The sequence below is a fragment of the Mesoplodon mirus genome (assembly GCF_964341445.2).
Source record: "Mesoplodon mirus genome assembly, chromosome: 18".
NCBI classification, from domain to species: domain Eukaryota; kingdom Metazoa; phylum Chordata; class Mammalia; order Artiodactyla; family Ziphiidae; genus Mesoplodon; species Mesoplodon mirus.
Genome location: NC_138994.1, coordinates 52,033,337 through 52,059,439, shown reverse-complemented (window position 1 = coordinate 52,059,439; position 26,103 = coordinate 52,033,337). Strand labels below are relative to the sequence as shown.

General features: G+C 53.6%; 1 protein-coding gene across 3 annotated transcripts in view; it reads left to right on the top strand.

Annotated features, from left to right (window-relative positions):
- The window catches only part of ABR (ABR activator of RhoGEF and GTPase), a 181,444-nt gene that overhangs the window by 104,667 nt on the left and 50,674 nt on the right, over window positions 1-26,103 (top strand). For all 3 annotated transcript variants that reach the window (XM_082605307.1, XM_082605308.1, XM_082605306.1), the window contains 6 exons: window positions 4,000-4,098; window positions 10,717-10,902; window positions 16,007-16,114; window positions 18,918-18,978; window positions 23,819-23,871; window positions 24,457-24,597. In XM_082605307.1, the coding sequence (XP_082461433.1) occupies window positions 4,000-4,098; window positions 10,717-10,902; window positions 16,007-16,114; window positions 18,918-18,978; window positions 23,819-23,871; window positions 24,457-24,597 (648 nt within the window). The remainder of the gene's footprint in view (window positions 1-3,999; window positions 4,099-10,716; window positions 10,903-16,006; window positions 16,115-18,917; window positions 18,979-23,818; window positions 23,872-24,456; window positions 24,598-26,103) is intronic.

The following is a 26,103-nucleotide window of genomic DNA, read 5'->3' as shown; positions in this document are numbered from 1 at the left end:
GGGGGCCCTGAACTCCAGAAAACTCCCCTCCCTGGGGATTCTGGGTGTGTGGGCACCTCTGGAGGGCTCTTTGGGGGCAGAGACTGTCGCCTTCACTTGTCTTCCCAGTGCCGGGCACATGGTGGGGAATGAGTGAATGGATGTTGAGCCTTGGTGTTTTATGGGATAAGAATAGCTCCAGGAGGATTGAAGAAACAATTGTGAATTTCCAGATAATTCCAAGCCAGAAACAGGTGGGGTCTGAGGAAAGTGAAGATGGACGAGGTTTTGGGTGGTAACTGACAACAGGCCACCTGTTGGTAAAATGCACAGAATTTAATTTCACCTCCTTTCCCATCATCTCCACCCCCATGCCAGCCAAAATGTCAGGGTGAATGTGGCCCAGAGTGGGGACTCTTGCAGCTGACTACTTAGTGCCTTTTGGGGGGTTCTTTCAAGATTGGACTCTGAGGTTGGAGTCTCATGAGGAGCGGGTCCTGCTGCAATGGGCTATCACAGGGCCTGACACAAGGGTCTGTGCTCATATGCCAGGGCGGGTGAAGGCTTGGTGGGGCTGTGAGTCACTGCGTCTTCACCCTGGTCCTGGTCCAGCCAGCTCTGCAGTTAAGCTCACATTGTGCCCCCAAGTGACTTCCTTGAGAGGGTGTTTGCCAGGCCCTCAGGCAAACCCCCAGTTGGCAGGGAACGGGAAGGGAATGGGGCACAGGAGGGGAGCGCTGGCCCCCAACGTGGAGGGCGAGTTCCCATCTGTCAGGCTGGGGAAGCAGCAGGTCTGACCTTGACCTCTACTTCCACCTCCAGGGCTGCGAGCCCTGCTCCAAGCTCCAGTCTCATTCCTTGCAGGGGGTGCTGCCTGCCTGCGATGCCCACAGCTCTGGGCAGCTGGCATTTTCCACTCTCTGTGCCTCAGAGGGATCATGATAACACCTTCTAGACTGTGGGATTCCAGTGAGTTAATCCACGGAAAGTGCTTAGAACAGTGCCTGGTACTTGTGAAACCATCAATAAATAACCATTGTCTTTCCCTAAAGCTTGGCATCCATACTGGTCTCCTAATGCTGCCGGAAACAAATTACCACACATTTAGTGGCTTAAAACAACACAGATTTATTCTCTTACAAGTCTCAAGGGTCAGCAGGGCTGCATTCCTTCTGGAAGCTCTAGGGAAGAGAACCTGTTTCCTTGCCTTTTCCAGCTTCTAGAGGTCCCCTGCATTCCTTGGCTCATGGCCCCATCCTTTGTCTTCAAAGCCAGCAGTGTAGCATCTTTCAGTCTTGCACTCAATTTCTCCCTGTCCCCTTCAACCTCTCCCTCTCCTTCTGTGGGCTCATAGCCTTTTCTCCTCCTGCCTCTCACAGGGACCCTTGTAATTACATAGGTCCACCTGATAATTCCCAGGATAATCTCCCCACCTAAAAATCCTTAACTTAATCACATTTGCAAAGTTCCTTTTGCCGCATAAGGTGACATAGTCACAGGTTTTGTGGATTAGGAGGTGGACAGCTTTGTCAGGACTTTGTTCTTCTTTTCTTTTTTTTTTTTTTTAGGACCTTGTTCTTCTATCACAGGATCAGATTACATTTCAGAGAACAGGAGAGGCAGCCTCCAGCACAAATTGCTAACTGGTTTGCTGATGGAAGGTCAAGGGTTAAGTCCTTCACCTGGGGAAAGGGCAGGAAAGCCTGTGAGAACATGCTGGGGTGGCCATGCAGCAGGGGGAAAGCAGCTCTCCTTCGGACTTAGGAGATTTCTGGTAGCTTCAGACACTCTCCCAGCTTATGCTAAGGGTGTGCATTTGATGCCCAGAGAGGGATCTGTCTGAGAATCCAGTTAAGCATCCGAAGCTTGAAAAAGGAACAGGAGAGTAAGGAAATCATCAGAGCAGTGGATGAGACCAGAATTTGGTGTTCAAGGACCTGCAGGGGAATCCCAGCTCTGCCACTTTCTTGCTGTGTGATTCTGGGCTAGTCTCCTCCCTCTTTTAAGTCTTATTTGTTTGTTTCCATTCGTATAATGGAAAAATATAGTACCTCCCTCAGGGAGGTATTTGAGAGAGGGATGAAGCTAAATGAGAGAGTGGAAAGGACTTAAAAGGCTTAATAAATGGCAGGTGCCCACATGTTAGGGGCATCACGTGGTGCTGGGCTTTAGGGGTGTCCAGAGGAGCGTGACGCAGGTGCTTCAAAGACCCTACAGAATCACCGGGCAGGTAACAAGATAGGGCACGCGTCAGGTGCTGTGGCGGTGCCACAGATTCTGACACGAGAGCTGACACTGCAGGCCAGACACTGTGTCTTCAGAAGAGAAGACCCCATGTGGGAGAAGGCATTTTAGGCAGCAGGGACGGCGAGAACCAGAGTTCAGAGGCTGGAACATTCCTGGCATGTTGGGAAGGCAGAGATCTGACGGCTGATGGGGAGATTGGACAAGTAGGGAGAGGCCCTAGCAGCCACTGCAGGTGTTTAAGGAGAGAATATGCTGAACCCCCATCACACTTTATAGTCATATATTTATATTTACCCGGCTTTTGTGGTTTTTTGTTTGTTTTTTAACATCTTTATTGGAGTATAATTGCTTTACAATGGTGCATTAGTTTCTGCTGTATAACAAAGTGAATCAGCTATACATATACATATATCTCCATATCTCCTCCCTCTTGCGTCTCCCTCCCACCCTCCCTATCCCACCCTTCTAGGTGGTCACAAAGCACCGAGCTGATCTCCCTGCGCTATGCGGCTTCCACTTTTGTTTTTTAACGTCTTTCTTTCCCACTAGATTATAAGCCACGTGAGCATAGGGGCTATTGAATGCTTGTTTCCCATTGTATCTACAGGGTCCGGTGGGCATTTGTTGAATGAATAAATAAATGAGTGAAGAACCTACTTGAGTCCCCCAGTAATCACATTTTGCAGTATTAAGTCTTTGACAAGCCTCAGGTGTAGGGTGGCGTTCTGGGAAGGTTGATCTGGCTCTGGCGAGTGGAGCGGAGGCAGGAGAGAGCGGCACTTGAAATCCGGTGGGGAGTGGGGTGCTGTGGGTCTCTACCACAGCAGAGGAGAGGGTGGAGCAGAGGGAAGAATCCTTGCAAGAGATGAGCAAGGACACTTTGAAGAGCTTGGGGACTCAGTGTGGCAGAGGAGGGGGACAGAGGAGGAAGAGGGGGCCAGAAATGACTTGGGGATCTTAGGTGACAAGAAGAATTTTACGTCTTTTCACTCAGGGAAAGTTTTCAAGCACTTTCTCTGTGCCAGGCACTGTGCTAGTTGGTGGCCACTCAAGGCTAAATGGGGTGTGATCTCCACCATAGAGGAGAAGGAATTCTGGAGGGGGGAGGAGGCCTGTTGGCGTCTGTGCCTTACGCAGTCAGGCAGTCAGGAAATGCTGGCGGGGGTCGGGGGGTACAAGGGGTAAAGTTGATGGCCCACAGTCAGCACCTTCCACTGTGGGACTGAACCCCTAGAGACAGGAAGATATAGTCAGAGGTGTAGCTGGAAGGCCACTCGGCCGGGGTTCCCATGCCCACTTCCATCCCATCCTCTCTGTCCCTACTCCTCTCTGTTTATACATCACTTCCGCTCGGCACCTCCTCTGGCCCCTGCTGTGCCCTCCATGTGACCATGCCTTGCCTCAGTCATGACTCTGATTTCCCTTCTTAACTGTCTGTATCCCACCCCCCACCCCCATTAAACTTCTCCCACACATGGGGTCAGGTTCTTTTTATCTTGCTCACTATTATAAGGTTGAATAGGAGGATGGATACAAATAAGGAAATGTGGGGAAAAAAAGGATGGGAGAGAATTAAAGCAAGACGTTAGCAGTAGGAGTAAGGGTGATTGTTTTTCCTTTTATATTTCTGTATTTTACAAATTTTCTATAATAAGTATTTGGCTTTTATCCCCTGCAAAAGTGTTAAAGAAGAGAAAAAAGGCAAGAAAACAGGCTGCTCAGGATTTTGGTCTCCTTTCTCATGAGCTGTTGGCTTTTGATCTGCTTTTACAGGTGGAAGCAGGGAAAGGCCTGGAGATGAGGAAGCTGGTTCTCTCAGGGTTCCTGGCCAGCGAAGAGATCTATATCAACCAGCTGGAAGCTCTGTTGCTGGTGAGTATATACTCTGGGGCCTTTGTGCTCTAAAACTGCTTTTGGAGTTGGAGAGGGAGGGGGACCTGGACCAGTCCTTCCCAGGGGCGGGGTCTGTGGTACTACTCTGCCTATGGCTTGGCAGCCAACGTCACTGAAAAGGCCTCTCAGCCCCGGTTCTCCATTACCTGCCCCGGGGAAAGGTAGAAGAAGAAGCACCACCTGGTTTGGGGGTGGCAGATACTCCATCATCCCTGACTATAGTGCAGGCATTACTAATGGATCACAGTTCTCTGTCCAGGTGGGGTCTTAGCCTCCGACTCCAGCTGGTACTCTGGGCAATCTCAACCAGTCAGTCACGCTGAGACCTCTTTGTCATCCCTAGTCCCGTTCCTTCCTTCTCCCTGGACTGGTTAACCATTCGCACCATCCTGAGGCCCTCTGGCAGGAAATGTGAGCTGAAGCGCTGTCAGTGTGTGTTCCGAGAAGCTCTGAGGCATTAGACAGGCTGCCGCCCTCTGTGAATGTGCCTTAGTTTCCTCTCCAAGACGGAGGCGTTGTTTTGAGAATCGGACTGAGAGGGGAATAATACAATGTTTTCAAAAGGTAAAAGTAACCACACAGATACAAGATGTTTTTGCCTCTGAAGCAAGTGCGTATTAGATGCGTCTGGATACTTACTATGCAGAGTGATTGTGGCATGTAAAGTTCTCTTCCCTGGGTGTTGCGCAGTCTGAGACATCAGCTGATATCAAGAAAAGGGGGGATAAGAAACGTAGATGTAAATCAGTAGAAAGTCATTCTTACAAGAATTGTAAGGTACGCATTTATGTACTTGCTGCGATATGAGGTATTGTCACCCGGTGTCCCAGGGGACTTGGCATTTATTACCCCAGGAGTAACTATTGAGATGTGTAGCTGCTTTGTAATACACTGGGATGAGTTGGTGGTCGATCTCACTGGGAGTTTGTTGGTCTGCACAGTCATTTGTTCAAGGGAGGAACAGTTTGGCAGGTCCATAAGGACTCGGGTCTGGGGCCAGAACTAGGGCAAGACTTGACGCTGCCATTAATAGTAGACGTATTGCCCTGTCTTTCAAACTGTGCAGCTTAACCATTAGTGGGTAGTGTAATGAGTGTAGTGGGGTGAACCAGCATTTTACAACAAATGAGGAAGAAAATGTCGGCATGCATCCCATGTAGTAAGAATAAGTACTATTTCATGCACCTTCTGGCTTGTGTGGATATGTGTATATGTGTGTGTATGTACTGGGCCACATGCTTTCTTACATGCATTGTCGGTTTTAAAAACCACTGGTGGCACTTCCCTGGCGGTCCAGCGGCCAAGACTTCACACTTCCAAGGCAAGGAACAAGGATTCAATCCCTGGTTGGGAAACTATGATCCCACATGCTGCGCGGCACAGCCAATAATTAATTAATTAATTTTAAAAAACGGCTTTGGGCAAGCCATGGATAACCTTCTTGAGCCTCAGTTTCCTCATCTGAAGATGAAAACAATGCCATTACCTTCTCTCTCTTCATGGGGTTGAGAAAATCAGGTGATCCTTTTGGGGACCTAGTACAGTGCCAGGTACTTAGACACTGAAATATTATCCAAAGGAAGGAGGACAGACAGACGAAATACACCTTATAAACTATGAATTGCTGTGCCCAAACAAAGGGGCATAGTTGTCATTACTTAAAGGATGCATATTTGAAAGAAGTTCAAAGGAACCAGACTGCCCGGCTTTGAATCCCTGCTCGACTGCTTACTAGCTGTAGACCTTCAGCAGATTAATGAACCTTTGTGCCTCATTTTGTCCACCAGCAAACTGGGTATACTAATATTAGTACTCTCTTCATGGGGTTGTTGTGAGGGTTAAGTGAGTGTGCAGGGAAAGCTCTTAGAGCCTGAGTGTGAGCGGATTCTATTATTTTCTCCTGTTCTGGGAAAGAGCGCAGGTTAGAGCCTGTTTGTTTCTATCAACCCACTAGTTGCCTGAAGGAAAGGGAGGTACATGTTCCCATCAGAAGCATGCCCCTCTTAGGTTCCAGCTCGGTTCTCACCTGTCACTGGGCCTAACTTGAGTTCCATTTGTCTGGGTAAAGATAACAGATATAGGGGCCAAGACACTCCCTACCTGCCTGCCTTTCTAACAGCTCATGCTCTCAAGGCAAAAACTGTGAGGCTGAGGCTCCCCGTCCTGGGGTGTGACCCAGGGTAGGTCCTTCCTCTTCCCCTCAGCTTGTTCATCCTGGCTTGGTTCTTTCTGGAGCAGAGGCAAGAGCTAGGGAGGGATGAGCCAGGAGGCCTGGTCTGTACCTGGAGGCCCCTCCAGAAGAGGGGACAGGACCCTCCACGGCCACAGTCTCAGATGATAAGCCTCAGAGATGAGGAATGAAGCCCTCCTCTCTCTGCTGGAGCTGGGGGCCCTTCCCAGCTACCCAGGAGCTAAGCCCTTTGCTCTTTGGGGTGATCTGACAAAGGCATTCAGAGAAGAAAACCTGTCTTCCCCAGCTCCCTCCGCCTCCCACGCCCAGCTCTCCTTCTTACCACCCTACCCCCATTCCCGCAGCTCTTCTCCTGAGTGTTTGTTCTCAGTTTCACGCTTCCTGATACGCAAACAGCTGGGCGTGTGTAGCCTGGACTGTGGACACACAGACGCAGACAGGGAGGCCACACAGGAGGCTCTGTTCCCGCCGCCTGGGTTGCTGGCTGGGCAAGGTTTGGTAACCTTCCAGAACCCTCCAGGTTCCTGATGGGCTCAGAGGACAAGGGAAGAGGGTCTGGGAGCTGGGGCTGAGGTGGGGAGTGGAGGAAGGGGGCAGACCAAATGCACGTCATTCTGCAAGTCTCCGCAGGCTGCAAGTGAGCTGGGTGCTGCCTCTGGCCTGCCTTTGCCTTCAGCACCTTCCAGCCCTGGGTCCCACCTGGCCTTCCTCTCTTCGACTCTCCTTCTGGAGTTTGCTTTGCTCCTTATCTGTAAGATAGGTTCAGGACGCTCCCCCAACCCCTCCACCCCCGCCCCCAGCCTGGGGTGATAGTTAACAGAGGTGCATGTGGCAGCCTCCAGGCCTCTTGGGATAGGAGGTAGAGGAAGTGGGCCCATTTCTTCCCCTGGTTTCGAAAGTCAAAAGGCAACTTGCTGGGGGACGGAAGAGACAAATGACAGTGTGAAGTCATGAAAGGAGTTCAAACCCGCCTGGCCCGCCTTCCTGAGGAGCACTTCATGGGACACCCAGAGCCTGAGTTAACTCTAATAAAATGGGGAACTGGCGCCCTGTCCTCTGCGGCAGGATTCTGGGGAGAGGGAGGGGTAGCTGGTGTGCTCTGTCAGGAGAGCAGGGCTGCCTGTGCCTTTCTGTTGTCCTCCCCGCCCGAGGCCTATTTTCAGGGCTTCACCAGATAAAAATAACTGCCTCCAAGGGTCTCAAGCCAGCTGGGGGCACGCACCCAGCACTTTCCCTTCCCCCAAAGGCCCCCGACCTTGTCCTGAGAACCAACGGCCTGATGCCCCAAGCGCAGTCCCTGTCTGTGTGACCTGCCCCTGGCGAGCACCGGCGCTTCCCCTTTTGCAGACAGAGTGGGAGTTTGGGAGCAAGCAGAGCAGTTGTGTCTTGTCCCTGCGTAGGCCTGAGCGCTTCCCCAGCAGCTTCGGAGAAATCCTGACCGCCCCCCTTCTTCCCCAGGACTGTTCTCTCCTATTTCCTTTATTCCTCCCGGCTGGGGATTGCACCCTGGCTGGGACAGGGACTCCACGGTGACTTGGACCCTCCTCTGGACCTGGGTAGATAGAGGTAAAAAAGGTAAACTCTGACTGATCCCAAGGGCCAGCTCTGTGTCCTTCACGGGACATCGGGAGCCATGAGCTCAATGTCGCTGCCCACCTGGGGTGGGGAAAACATTCTTCCTTTCTCCTGGCCCCGGTTCCCTCTGTGTCCCTGCCTGGCATGCTTCCCCAGGCCCCACCCCTCCACTTACTCTGATATTCCCTCTGAGGCCCTTTCCCATCACCTCCTCTGTGAAGCCCTCTCCGAGCTGTGCCAGTTGGTTGGTATTTACAGTCCAAGTCGAGTAATAAGTGTATCTTGCTTTGTCCACGAAAATGTTTCCTTTGTGTTGGTCCAGTTTACCCAAATAGATTATAACGTTGTCCGGAGCAAGCAGCATGAGTCATAAAAATAATCTCCTAAAGGGAAAATTGGACCCCGTCACTCCCCTGTTTCAATCCCTCCAGGGAAAGCCAGGTCATTACATGGGCTTACAAGCCGCATTCCTTCCCCCGTGTGATCTGGCCTCTGCTCACCCCTCCAGCCCTCCTTTAGGGCCCTGCTCGCCAACCCCCTTGCTTGCAGCACACAGGCTCACGGGCTTGCTTCTAGCTTCTCTCTCTGCCCAAGCTATTCCCACCTTGGGACCAGGCGTTGAGGAGCTCTGCCTGAAATACTGTCCCCTTTGCCCCCACACTTCCATTTCAGGTCAGTGTCTCCTTCTTGTCCCTCAGCAGGACATCCCCTTCTTATTTCCTTCATTGCACTTATGTGTGATTTTGTGTTTGATTGTTTCCTTGTGTTTTGTTTGTCTCCCCTACTAGATGGGAGGCTCCATGGGGGCAGTGATTAGTGAATCACTGAATACCCCCTACACCCCCTGGTCTGGCCTTACATGGGCACTTGGTCCATTATTTGTGGGGTAAATAGTAATAACAGTAACAGCTAACATTTACTGATGGCCCTCTATGTGCCAGGCACATACTCAATCTTTTAGATAAGCTATGGCTTTTGATCTTCCCATCAGTGTTCTTGAGAAGGTAATATTATCCCGGTTTCACAAGTAAGGCTGCTGAGGCCCAGAGATGCTAAGCGACTTGCCCACGGCTATTAAGCAGCAGAATTGGGACTCTGGCCCACACTGCCTGGCCTGCACCAGGTCGAACCCCAGCCTGCTTTCCTAGCAAAGGGCTGGACATTAAGGCCTCATTGGTTCCAGCACTGAGAGGGTCAGAGGAGGACTTCTGCTTTTTCCTGCCTTCATCATCACGTCTGGATTTTTTAGAGCTGGGAGGACAGGGGAGCCAGAAGTCAGAGCATTGTCTAGGTTTTTAAGTAGATGGGACTTCCCCTTGTGGACAGACAGATGGGAGGATAGAGTGAAGCCTGGCTGGACATCCGGCTGCTGTGGCTGGCTCGAGCTTGGGGGTCTTCTCTCAGGGTGAGCCAGCGATAACTTCGGCTTCCCTCAGTGGAGGTGTTCCCTGCAGTCCAGCACTGAGTCACCCATTCTCTGCTAGAGTGCTTGCCTTGTCGAAAGCTCGCTACCTAATCCTGTGAGACAGTGGGGGGCGGCTCTAGTGAGCCCATACCTGTGCCTGCAACTTCTTTCTGCCCTCTGGGTCTCCAGAATGACCCAGACTGAGTCAAAGGCCTCTTTCCACACAGCCCTTTATCTTCACAGTAGATGAAGAAGACCAACCATGTCTGACTCAGGCTTCTCTCTCTCAAGTAAACGTACCCCTCCCCGCCACCTCCCCACCCCCATGCCTTCTCTATGGGGCAGGTTCCCAGACCCTCTCCCCTGAAGGGCCTTTGATGTGCAGTCTGGGCATCTTTGGGGGCTTTAGGGCTGAAGGAAGGTCAACCATGGAGGAGCTCTTTATCCTTCAGTATCATTTATTGTTTGTTTCAGTGATGAATTTTAATAGCTTTTTTTCCTGATTATAAAATTAATATTTACTCACTGGAGGTGATTTAGAAAATACAGAAATCACACTGAAGAAAATGTATCCAAGCCTCATTTTCCCTTAATGTTGGGCTTTAAGGTGATGACTTAGGCTCCCAGCAGGTGTTGGGGATGGTCCTGAGCTTCTATCTGTCACCTCACCCTCTCCACCAGCAGGCCTTGGAGCATCTTGGCGTAGATAAGCAGAGATGACAGATAGGGCTATTGCATGTCATCTTGCATGTCAACCTCGGCATTGAGAAAGAGTCTGAGGCTACGACAAGGCTCAGTGAGAAAGATCATTGTGATTGCTTAGCAATGTCTGCCATGGGTACAGGAGGGAGCACGGTGGCATGCATGCCACTGTGCTCACTCCCTCTATACTAAGTGATGGGAACTTAAGATACCAATGCAGCTGAGATTGGTTTGGGTCCCTTAGAAACTCTATTCCCCAAGTCCTAGAATCATGTTCTGTTTCTTGGAAGGAAATAGCTAAGGGGTTGAGTTCCCAGTCAACCCTCCTTCCCACTGAAGCATGACAAGGGAGTTTATGACTCAGAGCATGAGGCCATTGTGGAAGAAAGCTATGGACCCTGTTAAACCATCAAGCGCAAACCCAGTACAGGCTGAGAACCAGAGGTCCCTCAGGGGACACGGGGTGGGAGCAATGTGTCCTGGCACCACCCCTCGGACCTGCTGGGACTGCTGGACCAGGCTCCCTCTTCTCACAGTAATGGGTGGCTTGCTGGGGCCTGTGACAGCAGCTGCTCCATCCAAACCACGCTTCAGGTGCCCTGGCCTCAGTGGCCTTATCTGGGCAGAACCCGAGCAGCAGGAGGGCCTAATCTGGGCCCTGGGCCTGCTGACCCTCCGGTTGATTTGCCTCTCACCTCTGCTCTTTCCTCCTCTTCTCTCCCAGCCCATGAAACCCCTGAAGGCCACTGCCACCACCTCCCAGCCCGTGCTCACCATCCAACAGATCGAGACCATCTTCTACAAGATCCAGGACATTTACGAGATCCACAAGGAGTTCTATGACAACCTCTGCCCCAAGGTGCAGCAGTGGGACAGCCAGGTCACCATGGGCCACCTCTTCCAGAAGCTGGTGAGTCTCCCGTTGATGGAGGGCCCTTACCCGGGGCCTCAGTGGAGTTGCCGGTGTTGAGAGAGGACTGGTCAGCCCCAGACCTCCTGGCCTCCTTGAAGGCCTGGGTCATTTCTGAGTCCTGGAGGAAAGCCTGGGCTTCTGCCTTATGGGGAACCTGGGCCTGGTGCCCCGACTCCCGGCCTCCCCCAGTGAAGCCCTAGACTGCTTCTAGGGCTGCCAGAGACAGGCCACGTGGGTAGGTGCCCTTGGCAGGGCACTGTTTCTCTCACCTGGGGGCTCCAGGGCTGGACCGAAGGCTCCCCTGCTGGGCTGCAGGGCCCTGTACCTCAGCCGGCAGAGGGGCAAGTGCCAGGTGGACGGGCAGGGACTGCTCACCTGAGACTTCAGACGTTCGCCTCGCTTTCGCACTGCCTCTGAAGTGAAGAGTCGGGAGGGAGACCATGTCAGCTAACGATCCTCTCCTGAGGACCCTGGAGCAGGAAGCGCTAAAAGCCCAGCCCACCCGCATGGCAGGGCAGGGAGAAGGACAGAGGAGGTGGGAGGAGCATGCGGCCTTGGTCGGGAACAACCCTCTCCTCTAGCTCAGTGTCCGTCTCTGGCCGCGTCCCCTGAGGACCCCCAGTCACACCCACAGGGCCCCCACCCGGCTTTCCACCACGTAACTTCTGCCAGTCCAGCAGGCAGGATGGAGCTCAGGAGTCTGTGGCCCTATCCTCTGGGTATGAATTGTGGGGGAGGGCAGGGAGCAGTGCTTCTCCTTTTCCTCCCCTGCAGTGGTGGGACCTGTTGAGTGGGCAGGGCTCTGCTTTTCTTACATGGAGAAGACTCTTTCTTGGATGCTCCTAGGCCACAAGCTCAGCATGCTCAAAACTGAACTCATTGGCTCTGAAGTTCTTTGCTCTTTTCCTTGCCTCTGTCTCAGTGGGTGCGGCCATGTCCCAACCCCCATCCATCCATGACTCCCGGGGGGGCTCATCCTTGGCACCTCCCCTCCCCCACCCCCTTCCACCTCCCTGCATCCCATGGAGTCCACTTCTTTAAAGCTCACAGCCACCTGCTTCTCTCCAGCCCTCTGGCACTCTCACCTGGACCACTGCTGTGGCCTCATGAGTGGCTTCTGCCCCAGACCTGCCTCCCAGGCAGCCTCTGGCCTCTACCTAAAAAGCAGGAGAGCGTTTTCTAAACTCCTGACCGGACGTCAAGTCCCCCCTGCTCAGGGATTTGGATAAAGGCCAGGCTCCGAGGAGTGGCTTATGAGACCCTCTGCTGCTGGCCTCAGTCCACCCCTGGCCTCTGGCTGCTGCCGCCCCACCCTCTGCGCCCCCGACGCTGAACCTTCTGGTCTCAGTTCACACCGCACGCACGCTTGACCTCTCTGTACTTGCGCTCTAGCCTGAAATGTCCTCTGTCTTGTCTGGCTTCTCTGGTCAGCTTCCAATTTAGAAATGACCTCCGTGGAGAAGCCGTCCACAGCCTCTGAAATGCAGCCCCTATGCTTACCCCCTCCGTGAACACTAAACTGCCTGACTCCCCAGAGCCATACGCTCCAGGAGGACAGACTGTATTTTCTTCCATTTGGACCCCCAGAACCAGCCCAGTGATCAGTACATGAATGGGTGAATGAGTGCACCGTGTCCTTGACCCCTGGGACCAGGGAGAAGTTGGAAAGGCATTGAGGAGACATCACAGGACCTGAGGTCTGTGTCCTGAGGGACAGCAGTGTTACAGAGATGAGCACAGCTTCTAGAGCCAGGTCGCAGCTGGGTTTGAATCCGGGTTCTGCCACAGGTTAAACCTGTGACACTGGGCAACTTACCCAACTTCTCCTGACTCAGCTTCCTCATCTGTAAAAACGGGGATAATAATAGTATTTACTTTATTGGATGGTTGTGAGGACTGAGTGAGTTAATACCTGAAAAGTTCTTGCAACAGGACTTGGAATCTAGTAAATTAGTAAATACTCAGTAGTTAGCCATTACCATTCCTGTTATTACTATTATTACTGCTATTATTATTATTATTAGGACGAAGCACGCCTGAAGGGCGTTGTTGCCGGGGAACTCCACACTTCTGGTTCTGGCAGCCCCAGAGTGCTGGCCCCAGTTCAGGGATGATGAACACCCGGTCATCACTGCCCGCCTGGTCCAGGAGCCTGAGCTCATTGGTTTGGTGGGCAGCCTCTCCTCAGCCCTCAGGAGGGCAGAAGAGAGCAAACCCCGGGGCGGGGTGGGGGGGTGGGGGGGTGGTAGGAGTGAGTAGCCTGGAGCATAGTGGAAAGGCTGTCCCAGTTTATCTTTGTCACTTGGACCCCGCTGTCACCAGGTTTCCCCATTCTGGTCTGAGCTTCACTGGCCTGGCTATGAATTTGCTACCCACCTCTTCTCCCCCTGCATCATGAACTGGTGTCTGAAGCCCCCTGGGGCTACAGGCTTGGGAGGAGGCCGGGCAGGCCAGGCATCTGGAGACAGTTTATTTTCAGCTGGTCTCCGGGTATTTGATTATCCATTACTGAGAGAAGGGAATTAGCATCTCTGTTATTTGTTTTATGGGATCACCCCAGTGCCAAGCTGCTGTTTCCAAGCAACCTCCACTTCCCAGTTAATGGCCCTGGCAGGCCAGGCCTTGGACCCTGCAGACTAGGGTGCTCCATGGAGATGGCAGTGCCTGGGATGGCCGGTGACCCCTGCACACAGGCCTTCTGCCCAGGTGGCTCCTGCTTCTGGCTCACCTCCGGCTACTCCCTTCTGTAGTGGGATAGGAGGGTAGCGTTCCACCCTGAGCACCCAGCCTTTATCCTTCTGTGGTAAGGGGGACAAAGAATGTGCATACTTAGAAGAATAGCAATGATACTTTGGTTTAGGAAGTGACTGGCTAGCACATCCCCTGTAGCTCAGGACACCAGTGGGCCAGGACTCCCTCTGGAAGAGGAAACGAACTCCATCCCTTCCCGCCCCTCCCCATCTGGGATTTTCCTTTCTGAAAAGTCTGGCCCATCTGGGGCTGAGACCTGCACGGCTCTGGCCCTGGCTTCTTCACAAGCATCCCAGTTCTCACTTTCCCCTCTGGCTTTCCTGCGCCCCACCTGCCAGCTTCCTCGAGTTCTGTCTCTGCCCTGGGTGGCTCCAGGTCCCCCACCCACCTCTTTGGATCCTTGAGGAGCACAGGGATTCTGCAGAAAGCAGAGTCGATCGGGGCAGGGCTCAGGGGCAGCCCACTTCCCCCCTCGTACCTTGGTAGGTAGAAGCCTTGCAGCAGCTGAACGTCCTTGCTACTTCATTGAAAAAAATTTTAACCAGAAAATCTAGAGAATAATGTAGCAAACAGTGGTGCAGTCACCTCCCAGAATGAACAGATGTTAAGCTCTGAAGGTATATGGGAAGACTTTTCAATCTCTCTCTCTCTCTACCTCTCCCTTTCCTCTTGCCCTTCCTCTCAACCTAGAGGCAGCTACTGACATGAATTTGGTGTGTAGCCTTCTAGGCTGCAGTTCGTGTTTTTGCTATGCATATATATCTTTTTATGGCATTGCATGTACTTTTAAAGTGTATATAAGTGTGTCTATATGTATCAGATATTTTGCAGTTCAATCAGCATTCATTTTGAAACTTGTCAGTGTTGCTACACAAAGTTCTGGTTCATCCATTTTAACTGCACTGTGTGTATGGGTTCCTCTTGTGAGCATTTGTTTCCAGTCTTTTTACAAAAGAGTGAAGCAGGTGAATACCCTTGTTCACATTTCCTTGTGCACACACCTATGCAAGTTTCTCTAGAGCAGTGCTTTCCAGTAGAAATATAGTGCGAGCCACGTATATAACTTAAATTTTTCTAGTAGTCACATTGAGTAAAAATAAACAGGTGAAATTAATGTTCAGAATATATTTTATTTAGCCCAATAGAGTCAAAATATTATCATTTCAACATGTAAACAAGATTAAGAAATGAATGAGATAATTTACATTCTCTTTCTCATACTAAGCCTTTGAAACCCAGTGTGTACTTTACACTCAGCACATCTCAGTTTGGACTAGTCACATTTTAGGCGCTCAATAACCATGTGTAGCAAGTAGCTCCTGTACGGGACAGCGTAGCCCTGGGGTCTGTTTGTAGAAGAGGATTTGCTAAGTAGTAAGCTAAGCTGTGCATATTTTCAACTTTATTAGTTATTGACAACTTACTCTCCAAATAATTATACTAATTTATACCCCCACAAGCAGTCTGGAAAAGTTCCTATTTTCCTACATTCTTTCCAACCCTTCATATCATTAGACTTTTACATTTTGACCAGGTTGATGGGTATGAAGTCGTATCTCATTGTGATTTAATTAGAATTTTCACCCTTTGCTCTGCTAAGAGGGAATGTATATGCAGAGCACAGAGAAGGCGTTCCATAAATATTTGCGGAATTGAATTAACGAGCCTTGGTTTCCCCTTTTGCAGAAAGGGCTGATGGCATCTGTTCTGCCTCCCCAAGGAGGCGACGAGGCTCTGTGTGGTCCGAAGCTGTGGAAAGCTTTGTGTTAGGTTCAAAGTGACATGCAAATGTGTAGAGAGGAAGGACCTCTGGCTCCCTGAAGGCTGAGGAGGTGGGGACAGGGACCTCGAGGGAGGCCGAGGGAAGTGGGGACTGTGCCTTTAAATACAGTTCCCCACCCTGAGCGTGGGGAGTGGGGCACTGAGCAGGCCACATGTGCCCACCCCTCTCCCTGTCTCCCCCTGCTTCAGCTAATTCCAAGATGTGAAAGATGCGTGAGGCATTAAGGGGCTTCAAACCGTGCGAGACTTTGATGATGCTAAATAAAGCCAAATGCTGCAATGAACTGAATTTTGGCATGCCAACAAAGGCCGTGCCCTGCTCCCCCCAACCCCCAGTACCCCCTTGTTAACCTTATTGGCTGAGCCAGTTTCCATGGAAATTACCAAGTTCAAAGGGATACTGTAGTATGTTCATCCTGCCTTTTCCTTCTGCTCCCAGCTAGCCACTTGGACTGAGTTAGAGGTTCTGAGTGCTAAGGGAGCTCCAGGTGCTCTGGTTATGCTTTCATCCATTCATTAATCCTCTCTCCCCATCCCTCTCCTGCCCTTCTCTCTCTTCTCCCTGCAGGCCAGCCAGCTTGGCGTGTACAAAGCGTTTGTGGATAACTATAAAGTCGCTCTGGAGACAGCTGAGAAGTGCAGCCAGTCCAACAACCAATTCCAGAAGATCTCCGAGGTGGGCGGCTCCCTGCACAGCCACCCTTACGACTCGGGGTTTGGGGGGCTGCTCAGAGCCTTCTAGCCTTAGGGCCTCTCCTCCCCTGCTTGCCAGTGAGGAAAATGGTTCCCCTGATGAGTAGCACTTAGCCTGATTTGCTTTCTTGCACTTGACATTTTCCCTCTTAACATAAGAATATCGCTTTATGTATGATTTTGTTATTCTGTTTTAGGTTATTCTGCATTAGAACAGGGGAAGCAAAAAAGGAAATTAAAAAGGCAGCATTCTCCCACACTGTGGTGACCTTAAGCAAGTCACTTCCCTGCTCTTGGGCTTATTTCGTCTGCTGTAGAACGAGGTGTCTGGATTGATCCAGCTCCTCCCAAGCTTGCTTGACAAGAACCACCAGGGGCACTGTTTAAAATGCAGATCTTCAGGCACCTTCCCTGGAGTTTCAATTCAGAAGGTTTGGGGTGGGGCCCAGGAGCCTGTATTTTTAACAAACTTCCCCAGGTGGTTATAATCAGGAAGATTTGAGGGAGTCTGGACTAGGTGATCTTCTAAGATCCTTGCAGTCCCATAGAGAGTGGACAAAGGCCACGTGGATAGGAAGCCCTAGACCTGGCTGGGAATATGCCTGTCCCTGCGGCTGCAGCCCAGCCTTCCCACCACCCTCCTCCGCAGGGCAAAGATGTGGCATTGTCTGCCGCCGACACTTCTATCCAGGAAGTGGCAGGGAAGGGCTCTAGGATTCCTCAGGAGCACAGCCCAGCTCACCCCTTGAGCCAAAAAGATCTCAGGGATACCCCCCACCCCCCCTCCCAACCAGGCCACTGGCTTTACAATCACAACACCCAGCTCCAATCTTGGGGCAGGAGAACCTCTGGTTCCAAGGAAAGGGAGCTCCTTCTGCAGTTTTGGAAGTCCTGCCTTATAGGCCCCTCTGAATCCTTTGCTTTCTCTCTCAGCTCTGATGCTGGAAAAGTTGGTGAGGTGCAGGCTAGTTTTCGAGAAATTACTGGGGTTATAAGGGTTATACCCAAGTTTGGAATCAGCTGGGAGGCAGGACAAGAGTAGGGCAGATGGGGATGAAAATGTCAGCTTGATTACTAGTCAAAGCCGGATTGGAAAAATGTGGACATGGATCTGTAACCACACTGGATTTGCTAACGCTTCCCCTCCACGTTCAAACACATCTATTGGGGGCAGAGAGAGGAGGGCTGAGCTCTGTTTCTTCTCCCAAACCCAGGGGTCAGGTGAGTCACCCTCTGCCTGGGAGGACGGAGTGGAGTGAGAGGTGGGAAGGTCCCTCTAAGTGGAGCAATGAGGCTGGAGAAAGGGTGTTCCTCTCACGGCTCCCCGCCCTCCCTGGGAACAAACTGGGTTTCCCATCTGTGTTCAGAGTGACCCTGCCAAGGCTGCCCAGGTGCCCGGGTCATGTGTGGTCCAGAGTGTGGTCGGGGGGTTCTCCTCTTAGCCTGGGCTGACTGACTGTTCTCTATGGTTGGCAGAAACCCCTGCACTCTTCCCCAAGCCCCTCTCATAGCCAGCTGGCCCCCAGGGCAGAGCGGGGCCCGTGGCCTGCTGCCAGTGGCTTCTCACCGTGACTCATGCGCAGACGCCGTCACTTCCCACTGTTGCTGCCACTTAATTACTGCAATGAGGCCCTCCTCCTCTGCAGCAGAGCGATTTCATACCTCTAGGCTGCACTGGAAGGGGACACGGAGAAAAATTCCCTAAATCTGGGAATCCAGACACAGCCTTGAGAAGCTGAGTAACCTCCCTTTTCCCCAGCCCCACACCCCAGGCTCAGTCCCTGGGGGTTTTCTCTGTCTAGAGACAGCTTGAGACAGGAGTAGGAAGTGTGGAGCTCCCACTGCCTGGGCATTTCCTCCCAGGCAGAGCAGGCAACATCACCTGGTACCTGACCTTGGCCTCACCTCGTCCCCGCCTTCCTGCTGACACGTCCACTGGGAAACCACCCCCCCTCCGCCAACCATGCACTCAGTCTTCCAAGTGGGGATTGCATTACAGCTCCAATTACAGGCCACACTGGTCCAGTGGCAAGGGCTAGAGCTGGAACCTCTGACTCTAAAGGCAGATGAAAGAGGTTAGGATCGGATAAGCCATCCCTGGGGTCTGTTTCCGGCACTCACTCCCTGTCACCTTGCACGGGATCCAGGAGGGGTGTTGCCTCTTCCTTCCTTGAAGTTTCCTCTCTGAGGCCCAGCCCAGACGTGGTGGGTGGGGAGTGCGGGTGGGGCCGGTGCCTGGGTGAGTCCCTTTCAATATGGGTAAGATACAGCTCGGACTGCCCTGCACCTCCCTGCTTCCCCCTGTGCAGATGTGTGGGACCCTTCGCTCCTTATCTCAAGGGCTGCTCATGCCCAAGGACCAGCTGGTGTGCTGGTGCTTGTCCACTAAAAGCCTGTTGGCCCTGGGCTGACGTGTACAGACCTCCAAGTAGTGGCCCGCTGCTGTGGGGTGGAGGAGGGTGTGGGCCTCCTCTGGAAGGCCCTCTGAGCTGCTGGGGAGGGGCTTCAGGGGACCAGTCTAAGGAGCACCACTCCTCTCTGGTCCCTGGAAGCCCTCCTTCCTGCCTGTATCAGCTGCTGGACCCCCGAGGCTCCAGGAGATGATGGGTGTGGCCCAGGGGCTCAGAAAGCAGAGAGGCAGAGGGAGGCCTGCACGTTAGTCTTTGTCTCTCTCCTCCTACTTGCACCCCTGGGTTTCAGAGCCCTGCTTCCTGCCATGCTCACGATGGGGGATGGGGAGGCTCGGGGGACAGGCCAGATAGTGATTCCTCTCCTCTGTTTGGCAGGAACTGAAAGTGAAAGGTCCCAAGGACTCCAAGGACAGCCACACATCAGTCACTATGGAAGGTACTTTGGGGAATGGCTTGGATAACAGTCACCTTCCTTTGTCTGGCTTTGTGGACTACGGTGCCCTGCTTGTGTGTGTGCGTGCGCGTGCGTGCGTGTGTGTGTGTGAGAGCGTGCGTGCGTGTGTGTGTGTGTGTGAGCGTACGTGCGTGCTTGTGTGTGTGTGAGCGTGTGCATGTGAGGAATCCAGCCTCTGTCCCCAGGCAGCTGGCCAGCTACAAACGTGCTTCTCCCTAGGATGCCAGCAGGCGGCTCACTCCCCCCCTCCTCCTCCCCTCTCCACGCACGCAGCCCTCCCTCCCCTCCCCCTTGCTAGAGGAGCACTCAGAAGCGGCTGCTTGATTCTGGAGGCTGTGCAGCAGCAGCCGGGAAGGTGGTTGAGTGGCCGGGCCGCTGATGCGAGCTGGGGAGCCGGGAGCGATGGCCGCCCGCTCCTGCCGCGGGGACGGAGGCTGCCATGGAAATTCTCCTCATCATTCGCTTCTGCTGTAACTGCACCTATGGTAACCCAGGCCCCCTCTCCCGAGAGGTGGTGTGTCCTCCCACCTCTGGGGGCTGGCTGGAGTGGGCTGCAATGTGGCCATCAAGGTTTGGGGGGCGGCAGGGCAGGGAGGGGGGACAAGTGGCTGGACCTATGTTTTAACCCCGTGCCGGCCAGCTTCCAGCCGGGAGTTGAAGTCTGGGGGCCGCTCGGGGCAGGGTGGCTTGGAAATGGGAGGACCAGGCTAGAAGGATCCAGGTACCCCGGAGGATCTGTGGGGAGTTAGTGGCTCAGCTTGAGAGGCTGGGGGCAACTGCCTGGAGAGGCTGTTACAGAGAGAAAGTGACAAGGCTGGGCCTGCAGGGGTGGCCACCCTGGGGCTGGAGAGGGGTCAGCAGGGGCCAGTCAGAGAGCGACAGATGGTCTGAATGGCAGTGCCTTGGAGCGGGAGGGCGCCAGCCCCGGCTGGAGGGAGAAGTTGGGAGTCTCTTTGTTTCGTGAGAGACCAGGGTATTGTGTGCCTGGAGTGCACACGCTGCCTTCGCTGTCTCCTCTCTGAATGGCAGGGGAGCAGGAAGGAATTGGGTTGCTCCCAGGGGGTTCGTTTCTAGCCACTGGAGACCCTTGAGCTGAGGTCTTGGCCGTGAATGCTGGTGGGAGAGGGGGGCGTGGCCGGCTGCTGCTTTGTGAAGGTCACACACCCACCATACAATAGGGGGGACGGACAGAGCATCATCTTTGCAGCTCCCTCAGGGAGGGGGTCCTGGGACAGGTGTGTGCAGTCAGCCAGGCTCTTGCTCAGAGGAGGCTGGCACAGATCTAGGCAAGGAAGCGTCCGGAAGCTAGTGGGCCCCGCCTTCCGAGGCCAGAGGTGCCTTAGGGATGAGCCAGGCTGCCTCTGGCAGGGGCATAAGGGTCAAATGTTGCCCCAGGCCAGCTGCTCTGGGCTCCTGTGGCAGGCAGCTGGTTTCAGGACCTCCTTCTCTCCCACCAGGCGTTTTGTCTCCGCACCCCTCTCAGTCACTTGGCTCTCCTATCTCCGTGGTAACCCGGAGCTCCTTGTCGAAGGCTGAACAGAGGGGGGTGGCAGCGTGCTGGAGGAGCGATGCTGAGGTTTCTCGGGCTCTTCCCGGAGGCCGCTGTGCACGATCAGCTGTCCCCTCACCTTCTCGGGCTGTCCTGCATTGAAGACTGCTCGTGATGGAGATAGCCCCTGAGGTAGCCCCTCTCCAGCTGTCCCAGCAGGACAGCTGTAGTCACAGGCAGAAGCTGACCTGGGTCCCCGCCCCTCGGCTCAGATTCTGACAGGCTTGAAACTGGCCTGGTCCTAGATCTGAGGGGAAAATGCCCTTTTTGGTCTGGCCTAGGAGTTGGTCAAGCCTCCAGTCAGTCTCCCTGAAGAGGAAACGGTCGGCCCTTTGCTTCCTCTTTCTTCCCCCAAAAGAAGCTTAGTTTTAGTGAAACAGGCCTGGGACCTGGAGTTCAGGGTTTCTTTGGTCCCTGCAGCAAAGTCAGCTTTAAAGTGAGGGGTCAGGAGTGAAGGAGCCCTTGCTAACCACGCTGTTTGAATCTTCTCAGCCCCACCAAGGGGCGCTGGTTGTGGGGTATCAGGGAGGCTGTGCGACTTGGGGCTCACTCTGCAGTTGTCTGCCTTAGCGGTCGTGTGCCGAGCGCCCAGTCTGCAGGGCTCCAGGCCACACGCAGTGGAGGTGCAAGGAAAGTCGCATGTGACCCAGGCCCCTAAGAAGGGGGCTCACCTTGGCAACAAGAGAGGCCCGCTCAACCACTCCTTCCCGGTGAATCTTTCCCAGAATCTTCCCGAGGGCCACTGAGCTTTTGCAGGTGCTGCCTCCCCTACGGAAGGAGACGTCTCAAAAGACAGGAGCACGGGTAGACCATGGGTAGATTCAAAACCCAGCTGTCCCTTACAGCTTTGTGATTGTGAGCAAGTTACATAATTTCTCTGTGCTTTCGAGAAGTTTCTGCATCTGTAAAATGGGGCTAGTGATAATTGCTTCCCTTTTTAATTAAGGGAAATAATGCATTGTAAAACAGTGCCACTGGACACAGAGTAAGTACTCAGCAAACTAGAGAGGGGCCAGCTCGCACATGTCATGGTTTAGGCGCTGTGAGTGTTGCTTGTAAAACTCCTGGTTGGGGAAGACTTTCTGGAGGAGGGGGAGAGACAGGCATTGCAACTTGGTGAATGGTGTCTGTCCCAGAAACAGGAAACCCATGGTGAGGAGGGGTGAGAGTGGGTGAAGCAGAGGCAGGAAGCAGGCCAGCCTGCTGGAGCCATGGAGCAGGTGAGGGGGGAAAGGTGGGCTCTTCACCCTGCATTCTCAGGGATAGCAGGTGTGCAGGTGCCGTGGAGAGCATGAGCATCAGGGCCGCACTGGTTCCTTCCATATCTGACTGTGGCCCCAGGGCCCTCTCCCTGCACTTGCCTCTCTCTCCACCCTTCCTCCCACCTGCCCCTCCACCACCTGGGGCTGATGCATTAGGACTCATTCCATGGCCACAATCAAGTGGACTCTTGAGGTGACTATAGGCATATTAATAACCTGTCTGAAACCCAATCCACCATTTGTGCAGACCTCTGAGCTTAGTCAGAAATCTCTTCCTCCTGGGACCTGACAGGGGCAGAGGGAGCTGACACTGTAGTATCAGCTTTCCCTGGGCGGGAACTCGAGGGCCCACCCTGGCAGGTGTCTGCTGAGCTTGCACTTTCTCTGGGTCTCTGGGGTTCTCAGGGAGTGATTTTTTTCCCCCCTGCAGATGGGCTGAGCCGCAGGTGGGTACCCTAGACAGCCTCAGAACTGGCCCCCTCCTGGGCTGGTAACTGGGCTGTACCCTCACTGTCCCAAGATACCCCAAGCCTGGTCCTGTCCATTCTAGCTCCCATAGCCCATGGGGAGGGGCTTTAGAAATTGCTAAATTAAGAAAGGCCTGCAAATAAATCATGGGAGATGTGTTTGCATAAAGCAGTGGTTTTCAACCATCATGACATATCAGAATCAGCACAGGAGATTTTTTAAAATGGTGATGCCTGGGATCTGCCCATCAGAGCCTGCTGTTTAGTTGACGGGAGAGTGGGAAACAGGCATCTGAATCTTTTAAGAGTTCCCTAGTGATTCTAATGGGCAGCCAGGCAAAGCCAACAGATGAGGCTCGGGGCACACCACTGAGACTGCATCTTCTCCGTAGCCAGCAGATTATTCCCCAAAGTGTCCATTTAGCAATGCGCAGGGTATTTATATCTAGGGCTTTGGGGAACTCTCTGGTTTGGGGGCTGGCTGGGACATGAATGTCAGCTCTGGGACCTGTCACAGCCTGGTCCCATGGGACACTCACTCTAGGGTCCTCCTCCCTAGACCAGCATCCTGCCTCTTACTGCTCCCACGGCAGGAGGACAAAGGTCATGACCCCATGGACAGAGGTGTCCAGGTGCAGGACCGGAGCTGAACCACCCAGGCTGGGAGGGGCAGGGCACAGCTGCTTGCAGGAGCTTTGTTTGGAAGTGTCAGTGGGCCAGCTGCCGCCGCCACCTGTCCCTGCTGAATCCCAGCAATCCTCATTTGGTGTCCTGGTCACCAAGGGGTGTGGCCAGTGGGGGCCCTGATGAGCTTGCATTTTCCCAGCCTCTTCAGGGGCTCTCATACTCGAAGCCCCACCTGAATTCCTTTAGGAAATCTTTGCCCCCCAGCTGCCACTAGCTTGAGAGCAGAGCCTTCCTGTGGAGGTTGGGCATGCCTGCTTGGCCCTCAGCCAGGAGGGGGTTGAGGGCATGGAGAGGGGTCTTCCTCATGGAGGTGAGGTCAACCGTGTGGGTCAGAACGAAGCATGCTGTTCCCAGCTGGCGGTGCCAGGCCTTGGACCAGAGGGATATGAGAAGGATGGGGCACGGGGACACCGCCCTCCCTGGAAGAACAGTCTCCTTCCTGCATTCTGGGGTCCCGGGTGTGACCCCCAGAGTCCTGGAGCTCTGGGGGGTAAGGCTGTGTGATTCATCGTGGAGGATACAGAGGAGTATCTGTGTCTGCTTTGAGCCTGGTCAGGCCAGGACGGGCCTGGGGGACGCACAGCCCTCGAAGAGATCACGTCTGGTGGGAGATGAGATGAGGAGGCAGGTGGGAGGGGGCCTGGGCCACCAGAGCTGTGTGTCCCCCTTTTGGTGTTGTCTGGCCTGCCTGGGGTGAAAATGGAGGTGTGGGTTACCATGGAGCCCACTTTGGCGTCCTGTGAGCGGGTGTCCATGCAAGGGAGGGAGGCGGGTGGGGGCATGAGGCTGCCCCCTAAGGTCTCAAGCTGCTCCCTGTATTTCATCTGACCTGTCTCCTTTCTCCCTGCCCCCAACAGCTCTGCTCTACAAGCCCATTGACCGAGTAACCAGGAGCACCCTTGTCCTACACGTGAGTGTGTACCCCCCTGAGTGGCCTGAGAGGGCTTAAGAGTTGGATGGGAGACTGAACTCAGGGTGGGCGGGCACTGGAGTCGCCGAGAACAGCCCATCTGGGGAGTTGGGCAGAGGGTCACTGGGCCCTGACTGCACCTGCCTGGCCTGTGGTGACCATGCTGATGGGTCCAGGGCCTAAAAATAGCTTGGCTACTAAGCTTGATTTTGGGCCAAATTCTCCCTAGGAGGCAGGCACTTCCTGCCTCCCGATCCCTTGACTGATGGTCTCCAGTGTCCTTGGAGCAGCTGTGGGGCGAGTAGTGGGGTGTCTCTCCCAGCTGCTTGGTGACATGAGACTCCACCTGGCCTGTGCTGCCCGGGGGAAGAGTAATGACTGCAGCAGGAATAAAGGGGCACCACTGCCCTCACCCCTGCTGCTCTGACCCTAATTTTTATTTCAGATTTTGCAGCATGACCAGGTTAGAGTGTGGGTCCCTAGTATCTCCCTCGGAATTCTTTTAGTGAGGATAGAGTTCTCCCCACTGTCTTCTCACTAAGCCCCAGAACCGCTCCCCGCAACTCACCACCCCATCCTTCCCAGGACCTGCTGAAACACACACCTGTGGACCACCCAGACTACCCGCTGCTACAGGATGCCCTCCGCATCTCCCAGAACTTCCTGTCCAGCATCAATGAGGACATTGACCCCCGCCGGACTGCAGTCACAACCCCCAAGGGGGAGGTGAGCTCAGGACCCAGCATAGCCTGGCACCCAGATTGCCCGTCCCTGCTCTCCTGCCCGCTCGGGCACCACTGCCCGATGCTCTATGGCTCTCCAACCCTGATCTCTCATTCCCAGCCAAGGAGAGGCCTTCAGGTCCTGGACTGACAGCTTAAAGTCCAGCGTCTCATTAATCTTCATACTAGTCCACAGGAGCAGAAGAGGAAACAGGGCCCCGGAGAGTCTCTCCAGGTCTCCTGCATGAGGTCTCTTGGCTATAAGTGTCGGAACTGGATTCTTTAGATGGGGTTATCTGTCTGCAAGCCTCATGCACTGACCCCCAGACCAGGGCTCTGGCTATCTCATTCTTGAATGCAGACACCCCCCTCTGGGCAGTATGATGTCCTCAGAGTCCCCTGGAAGATAATGGCTCAGGCTGAGGGAGCTTGTGGAGTCAGAGAGAGATGACTGAGGCTGCCAGGTGGCTGGGCTGTCCCAGGTGGGCGCCTAGGTGTGGCTAGCAGCTCCAGTTCCCTGGGGGCCCTTTTTGGTGGAAGGGTGGGGGCACCTCAGTGAGGGGAAGCAATGTGAAGAATCAAAGGGACAGTTACCTGCATGGGTCAGCAGCCTGGCCCACATACAGGGTTTCCTGTCCAAGAGAGGTAATTAAGTGGCGTTTAGGAGTGAAGGCTGGCTGGGTTTATGCTCCTTTTGTGACATTTATGAGCCTCCAGTGTCTCCTGGGGAGGGAAGTAATGAGGGACACATTCTGGAGGGTGACTAATAGGGTACAGAGAGCTGATCCTGGTGCAGCTCCCAGCCCTGGTTTGCAAACCCTGGAATGTCACGAGTTTGTTGGACTCTGTGGATGTCTGAAAGAGCTCCAGAGGCCCTGGAACATCACCAGTTTCAGATCATTTTAATTGTATACTTTCTACCTGCTCACCTACATATTGCAACGTATATAGGTCACGCGGCACATAATACGGGGAAGGCTGGGACAGATAGTGACAGCCCCACAGCAGCCTGCTGACTCTGAGGGTGGCAGGGAGGAGGCTCTGGAAGTTTGCGTGGAGCAAAATGCTCTGGATCAGCCAGAGCCCAGGTTAGAGATGGCTGCAGGTTCCCCAGGACACTGTGATGGCCCCACGGAGGGAAGTCCAGGGTCAGAGACAGTGTAAATGGGCCTGAGTGGTTCTGCGGTCGAGGTTTAGCTGAAACTAGATCAACATCTTAGGCAGGGTTAACGGGGTTTTATGGTGGGGGTGGGAGGGAGTGTTCATGACCTGGGGTGGGTCCATCCAGGTGTGAGCTGTTGAGAGCTGCAGGGAGGTGGAAAGCTACCGCTTGTTGATCACACCTTACATGCCAGGCACTGTGCTAACTGTTCTACATGCACCATGACTCCTACCTTGTGGGGCAAATATCATTATCCCCATTTTACAGTTGCTAAGACTGAGGCTTAGAGAAATCCGGGAAATTGCCCTCAAGATCACAGCCAGGAAGTGGCAGAGTCTGGATTTAAGC